This window comes from Lissotriton helveticus, chromosome 2_2 (assembly GCF_964261635.1).
Source record: "Lissotriton helveticus chromosome 2_2, aLisHel1.1, whole genome shotgun sequence".
Taxonomy (NCBI): domain Eukaryota; kingdom Metazoa; phylum Chordata; class Amphibia; order Caudata; family Salamandridae; genus Lissotriton; species Lissotriton helveticus.
In genome coordinates this window covers 485,728,627-485,748,340 of record NC_136060.1, presented here as the reverse complement: position 1 = coordinate 485,748,340, position 19,714 = coordinate 485,728,627, and the positions used below count along the sequence as shown (strand labels likewise).

The 19,714-nt window shown below is 49.6% G+C and overlaps 1 protein-coding gene and 3 non-coding genes across 4 annotated transcripts; all 4 read right to left on the bottom strand.

Moving 5' to 3' along the window:
• Nucleotides 1-392: 392 nt before the first annotated feature.
• NOP56 (NOP56 ribonucleoprotein) lies at nucleotides 393-17,636 on the bottom strand. The gene is made up of 12 exons (XM_078678738.1): nucleotides 17,549-17,636; nucleotides 16,154-16,243; nucleotides 14,571-14,685; nucleotides 14,083-14,244; nucleotides 12,843-13,041; nucleotides 12,077-12,264; nucleotides 8,601-8,752; nucleotides 7,774-7,874; nucleotides 7,171-7,319; nucleotides 3,386-3,507; nucleotides 3,023-3,187; nucleotides 393-840 (listed from the first exon to the last, which is right to left on the bottom strand). The coding sequence occupies exons 1-12, from the start codon at nucleotides 17,549-17,551 to the stop codon at nucleotides 640-642; spliced, it is 1,647 nt and encodes a 548-aa protein (XP_078534864.1). The 5' UTR covers nucleotides 17,552-17,636; the 3' UTR covers nucleotides 393-639.
• LOC144822006 (small nucleolar RNA SNORD57) lies at nucleotides 3,266-3,331 on the bottom strand. Its single transcript, XR_013608518.1, has one exon. It is a non-coding gene; the product is annotated as a small nucleolar RNA SNORD57 (small nucleolar RNA).
• LOC144822007 (small nucleolar RNA SNORD56) lies at nucleotides 4,013-4,085 on the bottom strand. Its single transcript, XR_013608519.1, has one exon. It is a non-coding gene; the product is annotated as a small nucleolar RNA SNORD56 (small nucleolar RNA).
• LOC144822008 (small nucleolar RNA SNORA51) lies at nucleotides 12,675-12,810 on the bottom strand. The gene has a single exon (XR_013608520.1). It is a non-coding gene; the product is annotated as a small nucleolar RNA SNORA51 (small nucleolar RNA).
• Nucleotides 17,637-19,714: the final 2,078 nt, after the last annotated feature.

Below are 19,714 nucleotides of genomic sequence, written 5' to 3'. Positions count from 1 at the left end.
GTGAAGAACAAATACACTGGGTTTGTCCTGCGAGCAGGTGAAGGTGATATGTGCAAAGCTCTCTACCCCTCCTGTAAAAGCAAGCAGTAGCGTCTGAAGCCCATCAGAGTGGCTGAAAGGATGCAGAAGTACTTCAACTACCATGAATCTTTTTAGATAAGGGCTTACACACCACTGAGGGCAAAGGGTACGGACTCGACTGTCAAAAAGTAAGGGAAATCAGAGCAATAATGTAGACTTGAACCAACTTCCCTAGCGTTGCACCACCCCAGGTAGAACTGCAGGGACAATGGATTTCATACATGTGTCAATCTTTGAAGATCAGCAGCGTGGCACCTTTTCTCAAGTTGAGTGCCAATGCTCCACCATTAACCATGCAAGCAGCAGCAAAGTTAGGAAATAAAACCTCGTTTATTTGAGAATAAGCGTATGTACAAGTCCAGAGTAGGCACATCAAAGCCACAGCGGCGCCACAGGCACCTTGAAAGGGCAGACCATGGGCTGGGACAGCACAAGCTTCCATGTACATTCAGGCCTGAGCCACAGTTACTCCACTGTGGGCACTGGGCAGCCTTCAGTTCTGAGATGCAATGCCTGGCACTGCTGCCGCTACAGGGTCAGTCACTGGGGTACTGCCATTTAATCAGTCTCTCGAGATTTCTTCTTTTTTTTCTTTTTGTCACTTTTGGGCGTATCTTCTGGGACAGATTTCTTCTTTTTCTTGGACGGCGTTTCCTCCACTTCCTCCTCAACCCCATTTTCTTCTAACTCCACCTCTTCGTGCTCCTCTACCTGCTTCTTTTTCTTCTTTTTTTTCTTTATTACAGTCACTTCGGCATCCTGAAAGGTGAAAAGAGATGATCAGAAAAATAGAATTGACACGAACACTGAAATACGGAACTAGGGCTCGTGTGGCGCACGCCTCTGCAGCCCGAACAGTGCGCCCTTTGCTTTGGAACAGCTCTAGACGATAGTTTGCTAGCCTAATACTGCAGGTTTGGGGCATTCAACCGGTCCGTTTAGATCTAAAGTTGAATTGTTCTAGTGTAGATCAGCTGAAAATCTGACCTGGACCGAAGCTGGATATAAATTTAAGTAGGATTAACAGTCTGAAAAGCAGGCTGGTCGCTTTCCTGACACATTTATATTTTATTTCTATCCATGACTTGTGGATGAATTTCACAGACTTAAGGAGGCCTTCAGCCACAGGGAAAGGAGTGGTTAAACTAAAGCTGCGTCCACCTTTGTGGTCATCGCCCGATACGTATGTGAGATGGGTTTCACCATCTGAGCCACCTGGAGTTTTTGCTTTTGGAACACCCAAATTTGAGCGTTTACTGTGAGAGAGCCTCATATGCGGTGATTCCCACAGTAAACTCATAAAATGGACTGCATGTGCGTTCCCTCAGCGTGTGCCTTGAGTAGGCCGCTGTGATGCAGCCAAGGTAAGGGGCACAGGAATGTTTACATGTGACACGTGTGCACCCGTGTAAGGGCTGTGCAGGGGAGATGCTGGTCGTGTGCAGCCCAGGAGCTGGGTACAGATAGGGACTATGCAGGTTGGGTGGTGACATGGAATAGGCCTTATAATATGAGGAGACACATGTAAGTGCTTTACTGTTTGGTGATGTTTAGACTACACCGAGGTGTGAGGGGCTGAATATGGATTGTCTTAGTGTAGACATCCTCTCGGACTGGACAGGTGCAATTACACAAGAGGTGCACTTATGGAAGCTTGTTCCTTTCAGGGACTGGAGGTCACATGGAATGTAATAAGTAAACTGGAAATATGTTGCCATCATCCTTGCCAGGGTGCCTGGTTGTAATTGCATAGCCATGTCATTAATGTGATGTCTTCTAGGGAGTGAATTGAATTATACATGTTACCAGATATGAGGAGTAGCCCTCGTTCCAAGGTATGCTTCGACATGTGTTCTTGCTGCTGCATTCGTTGAACAGCTAGACTGCCAGCCACAATGATTTAAGGGCATATAGTGTATGACCAGTAATAGGTGCTCTCAATCAGGGTTATGCGTCACTATGGCAGGTGATCCATTAGAAATGCTGGTTGAAAAAACAGAATGGGCAGCCGCTAGGGTGGTGGCAGTGGGAAGGGCCCCCACTCCGGATTATGGTCTACCCGTTGCATTTGGGGGCAAGATGATCATACGTGTGTGGCAGTACTAGAAACCACCCCCCCAGACCCCTTCCTGCGGGAGGGGTGGGAATGTTTACAAAATGTCAAGAATTTATCAGCTTATGTATTTGTAAATTGACACTTTGCATTGAGTAGTGTGCGTGTAATAAATTTACTCTTTTATAAAGAAAAGTACAGACTGGGCAATCAATTGAGGGTTATTTCTGCGTGGTTGTAAATGGCGATTAGGCCACACCGCCTCCTTTCAGTAAGCCTCGAGTGCTCTGCAAGGCTACAATCCAAGAGTCAGGCGCTACAATTGGGCGTTTCTTTCCAAGTGAAGGACAAATGTAGACACATTCTTTGTGCAGGCCTCAACTAAGGTCTCATTTCCCAAAAGTATGGAAGGTAATTTTGGCAAGCATGCCAAGTGCTACTTATCTATACTGCAGTTTGCATCTTATTAGCAGGTTGGAAACAACTAGAAATCGGGGGTGGGGGGCATGAAGTCTGGTGGAGCAGGGAGCTGGTGTGCAGTGCAGGTGAAGTGTTAAAGTGCTGCAATGATCCTGCCAGCAGTCCTAGTCCTAGAACCACAGTTGGAATGGGTCTAGAGTACATGAAGCCAGGATGGGGACAGCTGCCTCGCGGGTAAGGGCGTGCACAGAAGCGAGCCTAGTACACAACGCTCCCATCGACCCTAAGACTGTGGGAGCGGTCATAAATTCCAGGGTTGAACCAGCTAAGCTACAGTTGGTGCCTCCTTTAGAGCTGTACTCCGGAACCGTGCAATGCAGACATTTGAACAGGGGTGCCAGCTAAGGAACACCGACCACTGCCACCAACCAGCGATCAAAAGCAAAGTATTTAACTCCTGCCACATACCTCCTCCTCCTCCTCAACTCTGGCCTTCTTGGAAACCGGCTCCTCGTCGTCCTCGGCCTCCCCTGCGGCGGCCGCCAGCGCCTCCAGCCTCTTCTGCTCGCGCCTCTTTCGTTTCTTCTCCCTCTTTTCATGTTTCTTCTTGAGCGCTGCGGTCACCTCGGTGGCCTGGTGAGGGGGACAAGGAGAGTGGTTAAGAGTCTGCCGTGAGGGCGTGCAGTGCGCCGTGCGTGGACGGCACTGCCGGGATCAGTCTCATTAAATCAGTTTGCCTCCAGCTGTGAGTCAGGAGTAAAGCTCACATCACTTCCAGCAGGCGCGTGCAGCACGCAGAGGACCCCCCACCCCGGCCCCACCCATGCTCACCTCCGCCAGGGCCTCCTTCATGACGTCCACGTTCTTGCGCGGGGCCTCCCCGGTCTCGTAGAAGGACAGGCGCTCCTCCACCTGCTCCCGCAGCTTGTCTCCGTAGACACTGGTGGGGAACTCTGCGTGGAGGAGAGGGACAAGTCAGAGCTGCACCCCGCATCAAAATGGAGCATGATAATCAATGACAGTGACACGGCATCAATGTGCAGCATGACAACCCAACAGCATCCTCGGATAGCCTGTCCACTCTGCGTGGAACTGCACCACCATGGTCTACAGTGTGGCAAACCCGGAAACTAGTTCTTAACGTCTCGTAATTCTTTCAGTGGGGTTAATACATGCACATCAACTTTATCAACTTTCGTTCAATACGACCCCTGCACAACCTCTGCTACTAACCCTCACTGTTGCTACAGCAAGGGACAGAACCTTAGCAATACTGGCCCTGCCCTGCTACTACTGCTGGAACCTGGGACAGACCCTCCCCCCTACTACAGGCTGAGCCTTGCCATTACGAACCTGCCCACTTCTACTGGTGAAACCAGGGACAGACCCCTATCAATGGTCTCTGCAAATACGGAGGGTCCCCCGCTACTTTTAAAACGCCCCCCCAAATCAACGGCTTCGCTCAGATAATTTTAATCAACATTCACTTTTGGTGAAATTCTGTTGACGAAAAATAGTTCCATCATTGCACAAGCCGTGGCGCGCTGTGTCTCGCCTCCCCTCAGCCCAACTACACCCCCTCCAAGTATGGCTTAACCGTCTCTCAGGCACCTCACCCTACTACTCATTCTCCCCCACCTCACCGTTTCTCACAGCACTTCAGCCCACTAACTCCACCTCTACCCCCCTGTTCCAGTCTTACCCGTCCCTTTTCCCCTCTCCATCTGGCCAACACCACCTTTACCCCTACTGATCTCGACTTTACCGTCTGCCACCTCAACCTAAAACTACTGCTCCCCCCCACCACTATCCTTACCTCCTCCCATTTGTCCAGCAACTCGACCTTTGCCTTCCACTGATCCTGACTCTGCAGGCGCTCAGATCCCCCCCCCCCCCAACCATTTATTTATTCAAAGTTTTATATAGCGCGAACAAGATCTTTACAGATATCAGTGCGCTTCACAGGGGGCATCGGGAGTGGGCAACAGGAGGGTGAATAAACATAATAATTGGGTACAGTATAGTAAACGCTAGCATGCTAGAATAGCAATCATGTGCTGTTATAAATATATAACAATATAAGGCGGGGCAGTCTTTGATCCAGCTACAATGTAGATCAGCAGGTACCAATAAACACATAAAATAGACAATAATATAAAATGGTGCAGAGTCTTTGATCCAGCTGCAGAAGGAATCAGGAGGGCTCAGGCTAAAAGGATATCTATATAACTTACTTAGAGATCCAGAGAACAAGGGGTAGGGGCATCAGGGGGAGATTCAGCAAACTGATGTGCACCGTATAGTAATGGGTGGTAGGCGAGTAGCATAATAGGATCACAGTCATGCACGAGTATAAAGTTATTGGACCATCAAATAATCAATGTTACAAAATCGATGCAAAGTCTCTGAACTACAACAGTACGGTTCAGGTGAACTTGGCCATAAGGATGGCTTTCACTTCTTTCTTGAAGAGTGCAGTGGAGGAGATAAGCCTCGTTTCCGGAGGGAGTGCATTCCAGATCCTGGGTGCCATCCCTGAGAAGGAGCGTTTGTAAGTTTTTTCCTTACAGAATCTGCGAGGTTTCAGGAGCAGACTTTTTGCACTTCTATTGGATCTCGAGCCTCCGGATATAGACAACTTTTGAGTGAGTTAGTTGGGTGCCTTGAGGTGTATGGCCGCGTGTGTCATAACGGCAATTTTCAGCTGCATTCTGGCTTCAAAGGGCAGCCATTTCAGGGATTTCAAGTCAGGAGTTATATGAGAGTGTTTCCTTGAGCCAGTAAGGAGTCTCGCGGCAGCATTCAAGGAGGCTCTTAGGGGTGCGGTTGTTAGAGGGAGTCCGCTGAGGGCCACAATTCCGTAGTCTATGCGGGGGATGACTAGGGCTTGTACAGCAGTTTGGAAGTCCTTGGCTGGGAGGAAGGGTTTGAGTTTCCTCAAAGTGTTGATTTGAAAGTTAGCTCCTTTCGTTGCTTTGCTAATGTGCTGTTGCATATTGAGCTTTGCGTCAAGTGTGATGCCTAAGGATTTCGCAGAGTCCACGATGGTGGGTTGGACATTGAATGCTGTTAGGTGATTGAGCCAGATTTGGGTGGTGGTAGTTTTCGCAGGGGGGGATATCAGTAGGAACTCAGTTTTCAGCGCATTTAGTTTGAGGTGATTGTCGGCCAACCACGATTGGGTGTTTCCGAGTGTGTAGTTCAGAAGTTGGATATCTTCCGGGGATTGTACCTTTAAGTAAAGTTGAGTGTCATCGGCATACATATGGAAGTATACATTGGATGCTTGGAGCAAGGAAGCAAGTGGTTCCATGATGAGGTTGAACAGCGTGGGTGAGAGGGAAGATACTTGTGGGACGCCTAAATCTACTGGCACAGGTGAGGACAGCACATTGTTGATCTTGAACTTCTGAGACCGGTTGTGTAGGAAGGAAGTGAACCATTTGAGCACAGTCCCTGAATAAGCCCATTCTGGTATTTAGGAGCTCCAATAGGTTCTCATGTTTGACCGTGTCAAATGCTGAGGAGAGGTCCAGGAGGATGAGGAGACAGGAGGCGTTGCGATCAAGGATTTGGAGGGCGTCAATTATGTGTGTCATGGCCGTTTCCGTGCTGTGTTTCGCTCGGAAGCCTGATTGATGAGGGTCGAGGAGTTCGAATCGGTCAATGTGTTTTGTTAGTTGGAGTTGCACACATTTTTCCAGCAGTTTGGCCAGGGTGGGGATATTGGTGATAGGGCGGTAATTGTTCAGGTCATGACCATGACCTTCTCGGTCCCCCCCCTCCATCGACATACTCTCAGATAGAGCACCTTGTTTTATCCCCGACCAAGATTACCCCCTCAATCGATCCCAAATACACTAGTACTCACTCTATTTCCTCAGCACATCTTCAATTTGGAATCTCGTGCCTGACCCCAAACTGTACCACATCAGCCGTACAGCAAATCAAATCTGACATCCGAACCCTATACGATCTGATCTTACAACAACCCAAACCCTCGCAATAAACAGGAACACAGATATTTTCCCTCAATCCAAGAACTCTAGTCACATCAGACATCTACCTGCAAGTTCCCAGGTTTAGGGGTCTCCTCGGAGTACAGTGCTGCACCCTAATGCCTCATCCTGCCCCAACAGGATAAGCCCTCGCTCCATCATAGAAGTAGATGCCCCCCTTAGTTCATACGAGCTTCCTCCCCCTCCACTGAACACTGGGGGGATCCTGCTATCGTTCTCACAGAATAACAAATTCAATATATCCTTAACACAGCCTCCAGACACATATCCAGAGGCATTGTTAATAACCTCACTAGAATTCCCCTCACAAGCGAACCCAACAGAGTAACAATCAAGACGGGACTAAAGTGTATTCTCCTGGTCCTCTCCTTAACTGCAGATCTGCATCTAGACATGCAGCGGAGATAGACTTACTCACCAACGAACTAGACATTCCGATCCCAACTGAAACTTGGTTACATGATACTTCCACTCCCATCATGCACATTTTGTTAACCCCCTAACTATGACATCACCAGACACGACAGAACAGACAGACCAGGAGGTGGGATAGCCTGCGTACGCACTATATAAAACCCTCAAAATAAAATAAATCACCTGAGAAGCAGTCTATCCGCGACGCGATCGAGCACTTGTTGGCCAAGTACCGAGAGATCCGGCCCTTGTTCTTGGCTGCAGCTCGACCGATGAAGGTGGAGTGGAAGATCAAACCGTATTTGGGGGTGTTCCCCCTAGTCTTCAGAGCCCTGAAATAGAAGAGGGGAGTCAGAACAGAGAGTCCCGCCCACCTCCCCATGCTTACCAGGAAGACATACTCTATAATTAAAGAGGAGCCCCCACAGTGAAACAATCTATCAGAAAAGTCATCCCACGGGGGCCTTGAGCCAGAGAACGAGCCATCAGCGAGACATTACATCCTAGTCCAACCCTCAGGGTCTCCAGAGCCCACCCGAGGCTGGGAATACCACACATCCCTGCTGAAAGACAACCCATGCATCATTTGTCTAACCTGCTGTGCTCACGGGGCGCGGCCACCAAAGGCCCTTCAGGTGATAGACGGAAAGGAAAGCGCAGTGGTCGCTCAGAGTCTGGGGCCGGCCGTATCACCCACGCAGCCAACACGTTCTGGACGCGTCCCGCCAGCGTGTCAAGGCCAGCGCCCAGGAGCCTGCCATCACCGTGACCACACTGCAGATGTACCTGAAGAGGGCCTTCTCCGCCCCCAGAATCTGGACGGTCGACGCCGGGTACTTGGCCAGGTTCGTTAAGCTGCCTGCGTGGGATATGAGACGAGCACCAACCTGAAAGACAAAAACAAAGCAAGGAGGTGAGCAAAATGCACTCAAACGCTCCAGTGCCCAGACGACTAAAGGTACCCCATCGGGCTGCAGCACTCGGGAGGAATGCAGGAATACTTACCGAACACATGAGCAGCTCACCAGGACTGTAAACTACTCGCCACCCCGACCCTCAGTGGCGCCTGGCCTGCTGCTCATTAACAGCCTTCAACCACCACTCGCAGTAGGGGACCTACGCACCACCCGAATCTGTCTCCTGAAGAGACTTCAGACTAGACCCCTCACATCACACCCCATTTCAATAAACTACAGACTCCAGTTCAAGATGCTGACCCACGCCTACAAGGCCCTGCACAAAGGAGCAGGATACATAAGACTAATTCCTGACCTTCCACCAACCGGACACCAAGGATCCGCTGAACCGACAGCAGAGGATGCTCCTTCTCACACCTAGCCGCCGCTACGGCATAAAACAAACCCCCCCTCTGCACTGCCCTCCTAGCAAAGGCCGGGCGGGTGAATGATCTTTCCACACAGCAGACAACCTCTCCAGCTTCACTGGTACCTTCATGCGCGATATAAATATTGGATGGACTAATTTGGCCTAGGAGGGCAACGGTGCACAGATCAGCAGTGAGGGTTGTCACTCAGTAGTTCAGAGGATTGACAGATTCACGTGATCATCATGTCCATGGCACCAATAACGCGCCACTCACGACAAACACTTACCACTTCCCCGATCAAGGACGACAGGCTGGGCGCCACCTGGCTCATCTTGGAGCGCAGGTACTCCTGCAGCTCCTTCCGGTACTCCGACAGGGAGATCACGCGTGCAGAGAAGCTCTCGATGTTGATCAGATCGATGGGGGAGATGTCCATCCCTGTGGAGGGCACAGCAGGAAATTGTCAAGAAACGCACTTTCCACAAAAAGGGGCGAGGGTCTACTATATACAATTCAACCACCCCGAACCCCCAAAGATACGTAAACACACAAAAAGGGGTGAAGAGAACGAAAAGCACATATAACAGACAGAAAAAAATTATAGAAAACTGCCCTCACTCACATACCTGCCTGCGCGGTGATCCGGAAGTAGGCATTGGAGAGAGGCCAGTCCTACGTAACAGTTGTGTTCCTGGGAGGCCTTCCTGCCGGACATCATTTCAAGTTTGTATACTATATAAACGTGTTTGTTTCCTATTGTATTGGGAACTTTCTTCACATGTGACGAATGGAGCCAGGATCTTTTAAGACTGGCTTTATCGTGGGATTTTGACCCAAGTACGGTTGAGCCATAAGTGTTACTGGGAACGACATTCGCCCTGAAGACCGGGGTGACCTCTCGAGGCAGAGTAAGTTGGTCAAAACATGTTGGCACAAGCAGTACCAGGAGGGGTGTTTTGAGAACCCTAAATTTCTCTTCAAGAACACTACCCATCCTATTTTCTTTTAACCCTGGTTGTGGAACCTAGTAATAGAGGTTGGTTTGGTATCCTCAAACCATTTTCAAATCACGTTCATCAACTGCACCTTTGTCGTTGCACCAGTCTTAATCACAGGGTGATATGCACTGATATATCACTATGTTACGTGTGTTTCGTGTTGTGTCTTGTTAAATTATTTTTACCCCCTCCCTTATGCTCCGCCCTGTGTGTGGCTACACCAGGGCATTTTTTAAGCAGACCCGATGAAGCATGTCACATAGTACTTCGGTATGTGAGTGAGGGCAGTTTTCTAAAACAGATGAGCGTTTGTCTGATGTCAAGAAACGCAAGCATGCAACGGTGGTCTTCACAAGCACCCTCACAAATAACTAACAAGCATTTGCAATGCAATAGGTCTCGCATTAGGAAAGTTTGAGCTATTGGTATTGGAAATGACAATTTTTTTATTTATGTGTTGGTTTTGAAAATAGCTAAAGTAATAGCTTTGTCATTTACAATGCCAATAGTTACAACTTTTGCAAATGTGACACCTATAGCATTTATAATGCAATATGTGTAGTATTTACGTGACTTACAAATAATGGCTTTTCATTTTTTTTTAATAATTAATACTTAAATAAAAGTTATTGTAATTTATAATGGCAATAGCTTAAACTTTTGTAAATAACTTTTGTGAAGATTATGTTCAGTGTATTTTTTTGCCACTACTTAACAGTTCAGCACGAAACTTGCCAACAATAACCCAAAGTGAGGAACTTAAAGTTTTTAAAAAACGTTTTGGTGGAGTTTTGTTGAATGGCGCCAAACTTAAGAAAACTATAAATGACTTTACTATGGAAAGTCTGACCTAGCCAGAGGTGAAATGACCCAAGTAAGAGGGTCTGTTGCTATGGGCGTGACAAACACGCCCAAAGGAGGGACATATGACACCCTTCACCACACCAAAAAAAGCATTTGGAAAGGCATAGGAAGGAACAAATTAATAGTGGTGGGCGTGGCCAAACTTATACTGAATACAGTGTGATTCGCAGCGCATGTGCGACGACTGTATACTCGACCTGAAAGTATAAGAGTGAGAAAAGAATTGTGGAAAGAAACCGACAGTGGCATACCACGAGAGTGTGTCGGAAATAAAGATTTTTGAGTGCGCCGGAAAAAGATCACGCTCGATGGAGACTAGAAGGCAATAATTACACAACCCGGAGTGGTAGAAAGCTCTATGAGACTCCATAATTAAATATATGCCTGAATAAAAAGAAAAAAGGAAGCGCCGTTTGTCAGGTGTAGTGGAAGCAGAAAGCCACGGAATGGAAAGAATAGGAAACGCTTGGCAGGGCTCGGATCAGTATTCATGCCAGGAACCTCCATGCGCACTCGAATGAAATGCACCCTACGTGAACTCAACTTGGCTCCTGCACACAGCGCTCGCGCTTCCTGCTAGGAACATGCACCACAGAGCGCTCGCGCCGTCCCAGTCATGAAATGCGTTGTACAAAGGTGCAGCTACGAGTGCTTACCCCGGTTAAACGCCTTGGAAATGCTTTATGAATCCATACGAGCCTACTCGCCCCCCAGGGGCGGAATATCATATCTAGAGGGGGGGGGGGGGGGGGGGGGAGTTCGCAAAGAGAAATTCGCCCTCAACACGGTGCGTGGGACCGGCACCACATATAACAATGAACTCGATGTGTGTGTATAAAAGGTTTCCGCATGGAGGGAGAGGTGTGACAGCTGGCACAAGCGTGCTGTGCATTCCGTTTCCGCTCCATGTGGAGCCCCCGGTGTAAACAGCGCCGCACGCGCCCCGTGTCATCGCAGGCCTTTGCGTGGAGCCGCGGCGAGCTGGGCCGGCTGCCATTGGTTAAGAGCCGAGCTCAACCTCTTCCTGGTACACGCGGGTGCATGTTATTCATGAGGCGGTGGGAGGGGCCTGCCGCCTCTCCAGGAAGGAGGCTCCGCCGGGCGATGGCCTTGTCTGTCAGCGCCGATGACGAGAAGTACGATTAGGAGCAGGTGAGAGGCTGCCTCTTTGTCCCCGAGCTGTGCAGGAGGGTGAGAGACCGCGCTGCCGGCAGGTGTTACTAGAAAGCTCCCGGGACATGTGAGCGCGGGGGGGGGGGGGGGGGGGGGGGATCGTAGGGACGCCCAAGGGACCGTTGCAGGTCTCCATTACCTGTCCGTGCGGGATACTACCAGAGAACCGGCTGCCCGCATGGGCGAGGCGGCGTTCAACCAGCAGCTCTGGTAACCATGTGGGCGGAGCCTTGCTGGGCGCCCACGAGGTACAATCTCGGCCAGAAAAAGCTTGTGACAGTCTGCTGTCCACATTCCCCCAAAAGTAACTACATAAGTTGTCTCGCATAGACAGCAAAAGCTTTGCTTTCGTGTAGCGAGACCTAAAAACCCTGCATGACCATTGCTAGTGTGCACCAACTGAGCTAAGAGCAACCCAGCATGTTTCACGCAGTCTCAGCGCGAGTGGAGCTGATCTAGCGCCATCCTTTGGAGTCAGTGGTCTGACGCTCCGGGAACACTGCTGTTCTGGAGACCCAACCACCCCCAGCAAGAAACCGAACCAAAAACTCCTAAAACTGTGCAGGTTTAACTCCAGTGTGTTTATTGTACCCGAGAACCTTTCGCTACGGCTCAGAGATGCGCCCCCCCCCCCCCCGAGTTAGTACTGTCGCTAGGGATGATAACAAGCCCACCACTTTTGCATAAATTAAAAGTGCCGGCTTGAACGGCTCGCCATAGGACTCACCCATGGAGGAGCGCGAGGCCTCCAGCACCTCCTGCGCCTTGGCACTGTCCATCACGATCTCCTCCATGCCCTCCAGCTGCTCCTCGCTCAGCTCCTTGCGGTTCCCGATGAACTTGGCCATGCGGCAGTACGTGTAGTTATCAGAGACGATCCGGATCAGCTCCGGGAAGTGGTAGCCGTACCATTCTCTGCGGAAGAGGAAACGGGGCAGTTGAGGTGAAGAGTAGACGCTATGGACAAAAGAGGACCCTTGCGGTGGCCAGCTAAACACGCAAAGATGCAGCCTGGCAGACACCGTAACATGTATGTGAAATGCACACATTCACCCTGAACAGATTTGTTTCCCAACTCAATGATGCTCATTTTAAAAATCAACATCGGCATCGGATGAAAATCTGAGTGGACCCACCTGGATTGAAACCTGTGACCCATGAGAATACACATTCCTAACCAGAGAACGCACTAAAAGCCTCCCAACCCAGCCTGGCTCAGGAGGGAGCGATGACATTTGCATTTCACACATTTCTAAACCCAGATCCCCCTCCCCCCGCTTCCTTGCTCGGGTATTCGTGCGCACCCAACACGTGCCAGCTCTGCCAAGTGTCTCCCCGATAACAATACAGCCGTGGTCTCCATTTACCAGGCTGTGGTGTATACACGGGGATGTTGCTTTTCCTCCACTTTCTATACAGTCAGCACAGGGAGAGCGCTGCTGTGGTAAGCACTGGGAGGGAGAAGGGACCCCAGGACAGGTCTTGGTACCCACCTGACCCGCATGGAGAAGGTGTTGATGTCCTTGTCGAGCTGGTCCAGCAGGCTGATGGACTGGATGATCATGTTATCCACCCGGTTAACATTAAACTTCACCTTGGCCCTGGAGTAGCTGTGGCCAAGGCCCAGCTGAGCCTTGGAAGCGGACTGCGCCGTCAACCCCTTGACGAGGGAATGGAAGTGCAGGCGGATCCCTAGAAACGACAACACACATTAGGTCAAGCCCTATCCTGTCAAAGAGCTGAGACAAACAAGACAACACAAGGCACACTGAGCACTTAAAACGCTACCTTTGTAAAGGCCGCCGAGGGAGAGGTCTCAGACTCGTCATTGTATGCCGTGTCACACTAGTGACTTAGATTTTTAATATAACACATTAGGCAATATGCTCACGTGACAGCCTGCTTCTAGACATAAGTGTGAGTGATTGTATGTCCTCACCACGAAGAGTAACCCCCCCCCACAAAAAAAAGATATGCCGTATAATCGGACTGTTTTCCGGTACATCGGGACCCGAGAATTTAAGGTGGCCAAAGGTCATACCACCAAAACAGTGGCATATACAATGTTTATATGCCACAAGAAGATAGTTTTTTGTCCTGACAAATATAATGGACTCGAGCAAGCCGGTAGAAACAAACTGAGTGGCGATGGGGTTACTTGTCCACTCTACTCCACACTAGTTTTAATACCAAGGGGTACCCCACTATGATGAAGCGTGACTGACACCTGGTGGTGTAAGAGGACATACAATCACATTTGTTTGGGTCTAGGAGCCGTCTGATGTATTGCATTATAGATTAAATCTATAAAGATTAAACTCTGGTGGCTGGTTTGTCAGTTTGACTGCCGGACGAAAAGACATGCAGTGAGCAGTGCACATCTATCTGCCATGGTCCCAGCCCTCCCGGCACACGCTGGCTGAGCCAGCAGCTGAACAATAAAACTAAAAAGGTGAACGAGGGGGGCACGTAGGCAGGCCGATAAACAGGCCATTAGAACAGGCAGTTATACCGCGAACCTGCCACCAGATGTGTGAGGACAAACAGGAGCGGGGCGTTAAGCTCCTCCCACGTGTTCTCAGTTACAGGTGTTTATCCCTAAAGAATGAACCAGGACACGAGAGCACGGAGTAGGGTGCGGTTAGTGCTCCCGGTTTCCAGTGTGATATGGGTGCATTACAGTAGACGTCACTCCCCACCCTCTATGGTCATCTGCCCACCTCAGACACTCACCTCTAAGGAGCTCAGACACTACGCCACCAGTCTGGCATGGGTATCCCAATTCTTCCTGTATGGCAGCCCCAATTTTGGCATCTCCCACTCCCAGCAAAGCCTTTTTCTTTTTCGCGGGCATGTTTGTCTCTAGAAGCAGCTTCAAGTCCTCGTGAAGTATTCCTGTTGAGAAGAGGGTCAAGAAGTGAATGCACTGAACAATGCACGCACGAGTTATTCACTATTCAGAGTGCTTTAGAAGTCTGTGTGCTCAGTCCAGAGTTTGACATCACATCGGTCAGTGGATTGACAGATTAATTTTAACATCATGGCACGTCAGACGCTACCCGGGAGCCCCGAATACCAACAAGCAAAAAGGTCGCACTTGTCACGTCCTTTAGAATCCGCACAGCAAACACGAATGTTCGGGCTATAAATATTTAGTTAACAAAAGACTACATGCTTTTCATCCGTTTCTATATTTTATACGAGGAACAAGTTGAACTCACCTTCAGAGATGGCATTTATATTCTCTAGAGCACTTTGGGCGGATTTAAATGGGGAAAACCCCGCTAATCTGACAATGTTGTTAAACCTCCCGATGTTCAGCACGCTCTCCTCCACCTGGAAACAAAAGATGCAAAATGAGCATAGAGCGTACACCCGTACTCTAACAGTACGCCCACAACAGTAAACTTGTATGCAATCTAGTTGTCGAAATATACTATTTTAAAGTTTCATATATCGGTAGCTTGACCCGTAGGTATCAGAGCGCTTTACAAACACACAGTAAACAGAAGGATATTACATTACATAGTAGGAAGCAGAACAAGAATGCAGCATGGTAGATAAATATGCACTGGAGAGAAGGGTGACAGACTTAGCCGTCACCACTATTCTTGAATGTCCAGATGGGGAGGAGACAACTTGATAAGGAGGACTAGGTTAGTTGGCCATGAATCTATTTGTTGCGGAGATGGAGTGTCAGGCCCCTTTTGAAACAGGAGACGGGGTTGCATCTGAGGACCCAGGGAGAGCGTTCCAAATCCTCTAGTTATCTGGATTGACCTGCTCTCAGTTTGTTATTTAAGTAGTTGGGCTCAGGAGAGTGAAGGGTTTTGTGTGTATACATCTCCCTTCCACGAGGAGCCAATTGAGGCAGTTGAGAGCTGGGGTGATGTGTTCAAATCTTTTGACTCTAGATACGAGTCGGGCGGGCATGTTCACCACTGCTCTTTGAGGGGCTAGGTGAGCTTGTGGAGTCCCAGTAAGGACCTAGGGTAATTACAACTACACACGAATAAGTGAGAAGGTTGTGCTTCTTCATGAGACGAGATGTGATCACATCATTTTGCGCAAATAAAAGTCGAGGGAGGGTAACCCTAACTACAACAGACTATGGTGCTTTAGAGGCCTAGTTTCGAGCCAAAATATTAGTTTACGATAAAACACGGGGCACGTTTTTTTTAAAGCGTCAATACTAGTCAGTGTGCAGCATTTCGGAAACTAGAAAATGTCTGATTGGGCCCATAAACTACAAGGATGTTAAGAGTAGAAAAACAGGAAATGCAGCTGATAATCATGGGAGTTCCGCACGCAGAGGGCCTTCAAGTAATATTTAAAGGGGTACCATCCAATAAGTAGACGTTTCACTAGCCCATTTCCACCAAGAACCTGAGCAGACTCGTTAGACAAGCATGGCTCTGCAGGACCTCGCCCCTGCAGACAAAATGGTGAAGTTGAATGCGGATAAAGTCTGTGGCAAAAAGATTATGTGTGGGATAGAACCTGAGTAGTTACACCGAGGGGACTGCGTCAAGAGCACTGTACTGCATTGGGAAGTTGTATGCATTCAAAATAACTCAAGAAATCGGTGCAAAGCTCACAATGAGGCCTATGCCCTCCACTGCTATGGACGTCGGGATCACGCCCATGACAAGGCCTCGTCCCCCTAGAAAGCAGTGCCAGCGCTCAGATTGAAGTCTCACATCAGGCGTCAGTGGATTGACAGATTTGAGGTCACATCACAGCACCGGCTGGGGGGGGGGGGGACGGGCGTCCAAGGCTGGCGGGGGCGGTGGGGGACACGTACCTGAGGCAGCAGCATGCTGATCTCCTCCACCTCGCACACGGCGAAGAGCGCGTAGCCGGCCGCATGCTCGTACAGCACGTGGAGCAGCACCTGGAAGCAGAGGGAATGGTTAGGAGGCGCTACACACCAGACAGAATGCAAACAAATCCTAAGAGGCTCATGGAACAAGGCCAAGGGTGCACGTGACTATAAGCAGGTGTCTCCAACGAGTAGATCGCCAGCTACCAGTAGCTCTCCTGTGTTCAGCCCAGCCTACTAATATAGAAGCCTTTGCTTGGTTGAATTATACGAACACTAACATTTAAAAGCATGATCACAAGATGAAAATGTGTCTATTTTCAGAACTCATAAGATTATGTTTGGCAAAACGTGTTGCGTTTTTAAAAACGTTTCAAAGCTATCGAGTGGGGGAGGTTTATTGCTTATTCTACCTTCGTGCCAGGGGATTGCAACTGTAGATTTAATACACAGTAATTTCAAGTTCTGAAAGATTTTTGACTTCATTAATGCTGGAAAGCCTGCCTCATACCCCGATGAGATCACTGTTGACAATCTTGGACGGTCACTATTACTAGTAGCACGTTTTCCATTGAATACAAGTAGCTCCTGTTACAAAGTGGGTTGTGTATATTTTTTACCATGAAGTTTTTATGATAATTTTTATCGAAATAAAGCCTTTTTGACTTGACAAAGTGGGTTGGAGACCGCTGCTTTGGAGGAACTGGCAGCGGCCCCTGCGCAAAGACAAGCAAAGTTGCACCCTGGAGCCGCGAGCCACCAGAGCAAAGTGTCAGCAACCCCCCTCCCCCTAAAATACCCTCGAGCAACAGCATGCGTGGGCGCAGCGTCCACTCTCAGGAACACCACAGCACGCCCGCAAGCATTAGTGTCCACGGCGGCCCTGCGCCCTCCCCCACCACCGACGGGGCGCTCACGTGCGAACCGAAGTCCCGACAGCCCCCTCGCATGAACAGCACGGAGTCACACCCGAGTCCAACATGTCAACTGCCCCCCACCCCCATCACCCCGTACCCCAACGAACAGAGGGCCCTGCACCCCAACCCCCTCCACCACACCGGCCCCTTCACCCTCAACCTCCACACCGGCCCCTGCACCCCCAACCCCCTCCACCGCGCCCCATTCGTCCTCCGCCACCCAAAGAGTCTCTCCGGAGCCCCCAGGCCCCGCCTCATCCATCCAGAAGGGCCTGCAGACGGGGCCGCTCCCCGCCGCACACGTGGCCGCGCCACAGGCTCTCGGGCTAGGCCTCAGCCGTAGAACAGCCTCGCGCTGCGCGCGCCCCACACAGCACCCCCGCCAGCTGCGACTGTTCGACCAACGGCCCTGAGCGCGCGGGCCGCCGACGCCATGCTGCTGCGCGAGCCCCGCACCCACCATGTTGACGGCTGCGCGGCTCCCTCCAAACAGACTGAGAGCGGAAACCGCCCCGGACCCTAGGGCTCAGCGGCCACGAGACGACACGCCCCTGGCTCGCTCCGCCAATCAGTACAGACGCTGTGACGAAGCACAACCCTGTTAACGTGGCGACGCTAAGGACGGTGGGAGCGAGACGTCGGAGCACGCGCTCGGTTCAATCTCCAAAGTCGCTCGGCTACAAGGACGATTTACATGACAACGAAAGGGCCGCTGGGAAAGGGTAGAAGGACGCAGCCATCTTGGAAAGTGTCAGCTGTCCAGGGGTGCAGGGACCTAGACCGGATTTGAGTGGAGAGACCCGTTCTTACCGCCATTACCGCGAATGTGCTTTGTTCTCTGGACACAAAGTGAGGCATCTTTTGATGTGTTAGCCTGCCTCAATGATGTTGAACTCAATTTTGTGCAGACACTGACTGCAAAGCAGAGCTCAGCTCAGGCGCTGTAAATTTACTTACAGGGCAGACACCTGGCTCAGGAAGTTAGATAAAATATCTCTGTGACACTCACTCCCCCTACTTACTGCTGTCTTTGCTGTACAGTCATCACAGACTCCATCAAAGGCAGGTTATTCTATTCAGGCGCCTCCCCCTCAGATAACTGAGCCAGCTGCTGGTGGCAAGTCTGCGGGGAGCAGCAGACCCTGTGCGCTAGCACCATAGCCAATTTCAGAAGCTATGGTGCTAGCTTTTCTTTAGTCATTGTAAATGTGTCACATATATGTATATTTTGGTTTGTACATCCTGTGCTTGCTGCGTTTGATATTGTGTTCCTTTTGCCTGCATTGTTTTGATTCTATGGCCTGCTATTTTTCGCCAGGAAGTTCCTTAGTCATTGTAAAATTTGTCATTTATATTCATATTTTTGCTTGTACAGTCTGTGCTTGAGATTCACCCTGACCTCGCAATCATCCCCAGCGCCCCGACTAAGCATGACCAAACGTACTGGGGTTGTAAAACCTTGTTCTCGTTTTTGGAAAAAGGGGGTGGTGATGGACAGAGCTTCTGAATGATGCAGAATACTCTTACCAAGTCAAGAGATCATGGTTTTAATCCATCACCGTTTTTTAGCTCACTGCACCATCCCAGCTCAGAACCTGGCTATATGCAAATTAGTCTGTTCCTGTCCCAGTGCATGATGGGAACAGGGCAAACCAAACTACCAAGCCAATTCTCATACTGGGAAGGAAACAAGCTTCCGGGGACCGGTTTCTGGCATCACAGCCTTCTTCGGCCCGGCTTGCTTGAATCTTGATGGTGCAATGAGCAAGGGACTCACGTCTGAGTATACCCTCCCACACATAGTGTGGATAAAACCGATTTTGTGTGGGAGGGTATACTCAGACGTGAGTCCCTTGCTCATTGTTTATTGCCCCCACACGGCAGGACTTGTATGAACAGAAACGCCTGATCTAATCAATGGCGCGAACCCTTGAACCTGACCAATCCCACGCATATACAGATTCTGTCAAAATGTCCAGCCACGAGATATTGATCATTTGTTAGATCCGGGTGGGGGACGATAACTGTTGGGTCTGTGTGGGAACCTGCTGGAGGCGGGAATTCCGAGGATGTTTGAACACCAATAAACTGATGTAAATGTGTATAAAAGACAGAGCAGCGGAGAAATGGTTAGAACACCCCCCGAAGACATTCAGTGTGTCCGAATTGATGTGTTCTCCTCTGGAGCAATAAACCTGTTCTTGCCTTCCAGGTCCAGCGCCTGCCTCTTTATTTTGGTAACTAATATTGAAGGGAATTAAAAGCGTCTTATGCCGAGCAGCTTTGTTAATCGTTAGAGAGTGGCTGCTTTTTCCACACATTTCTGTAACAGTTCTCTCATGTAATGTAACTGGTTCTATTGAACAGTGCTCTGACACCTTCCAGTAAAGTCTGCGCTTTATAAGAATGCATTTAATAAATACAAATAAATAAATAAGTGGCATTAAAAATGCGTGACAGTCCATTTCAGTGCAGTGATGCGGAACACCACACTGAAATGTGTTAGTCACATGTGCTGCATGATACCTGGCAGGCCTGTTCGAGTGCAGAGTATTACATTTCATTCGCTTACAAAATAAACAACACTAATTACCAGTATGCATGCAGGCCTACATTTTAGTGGCAG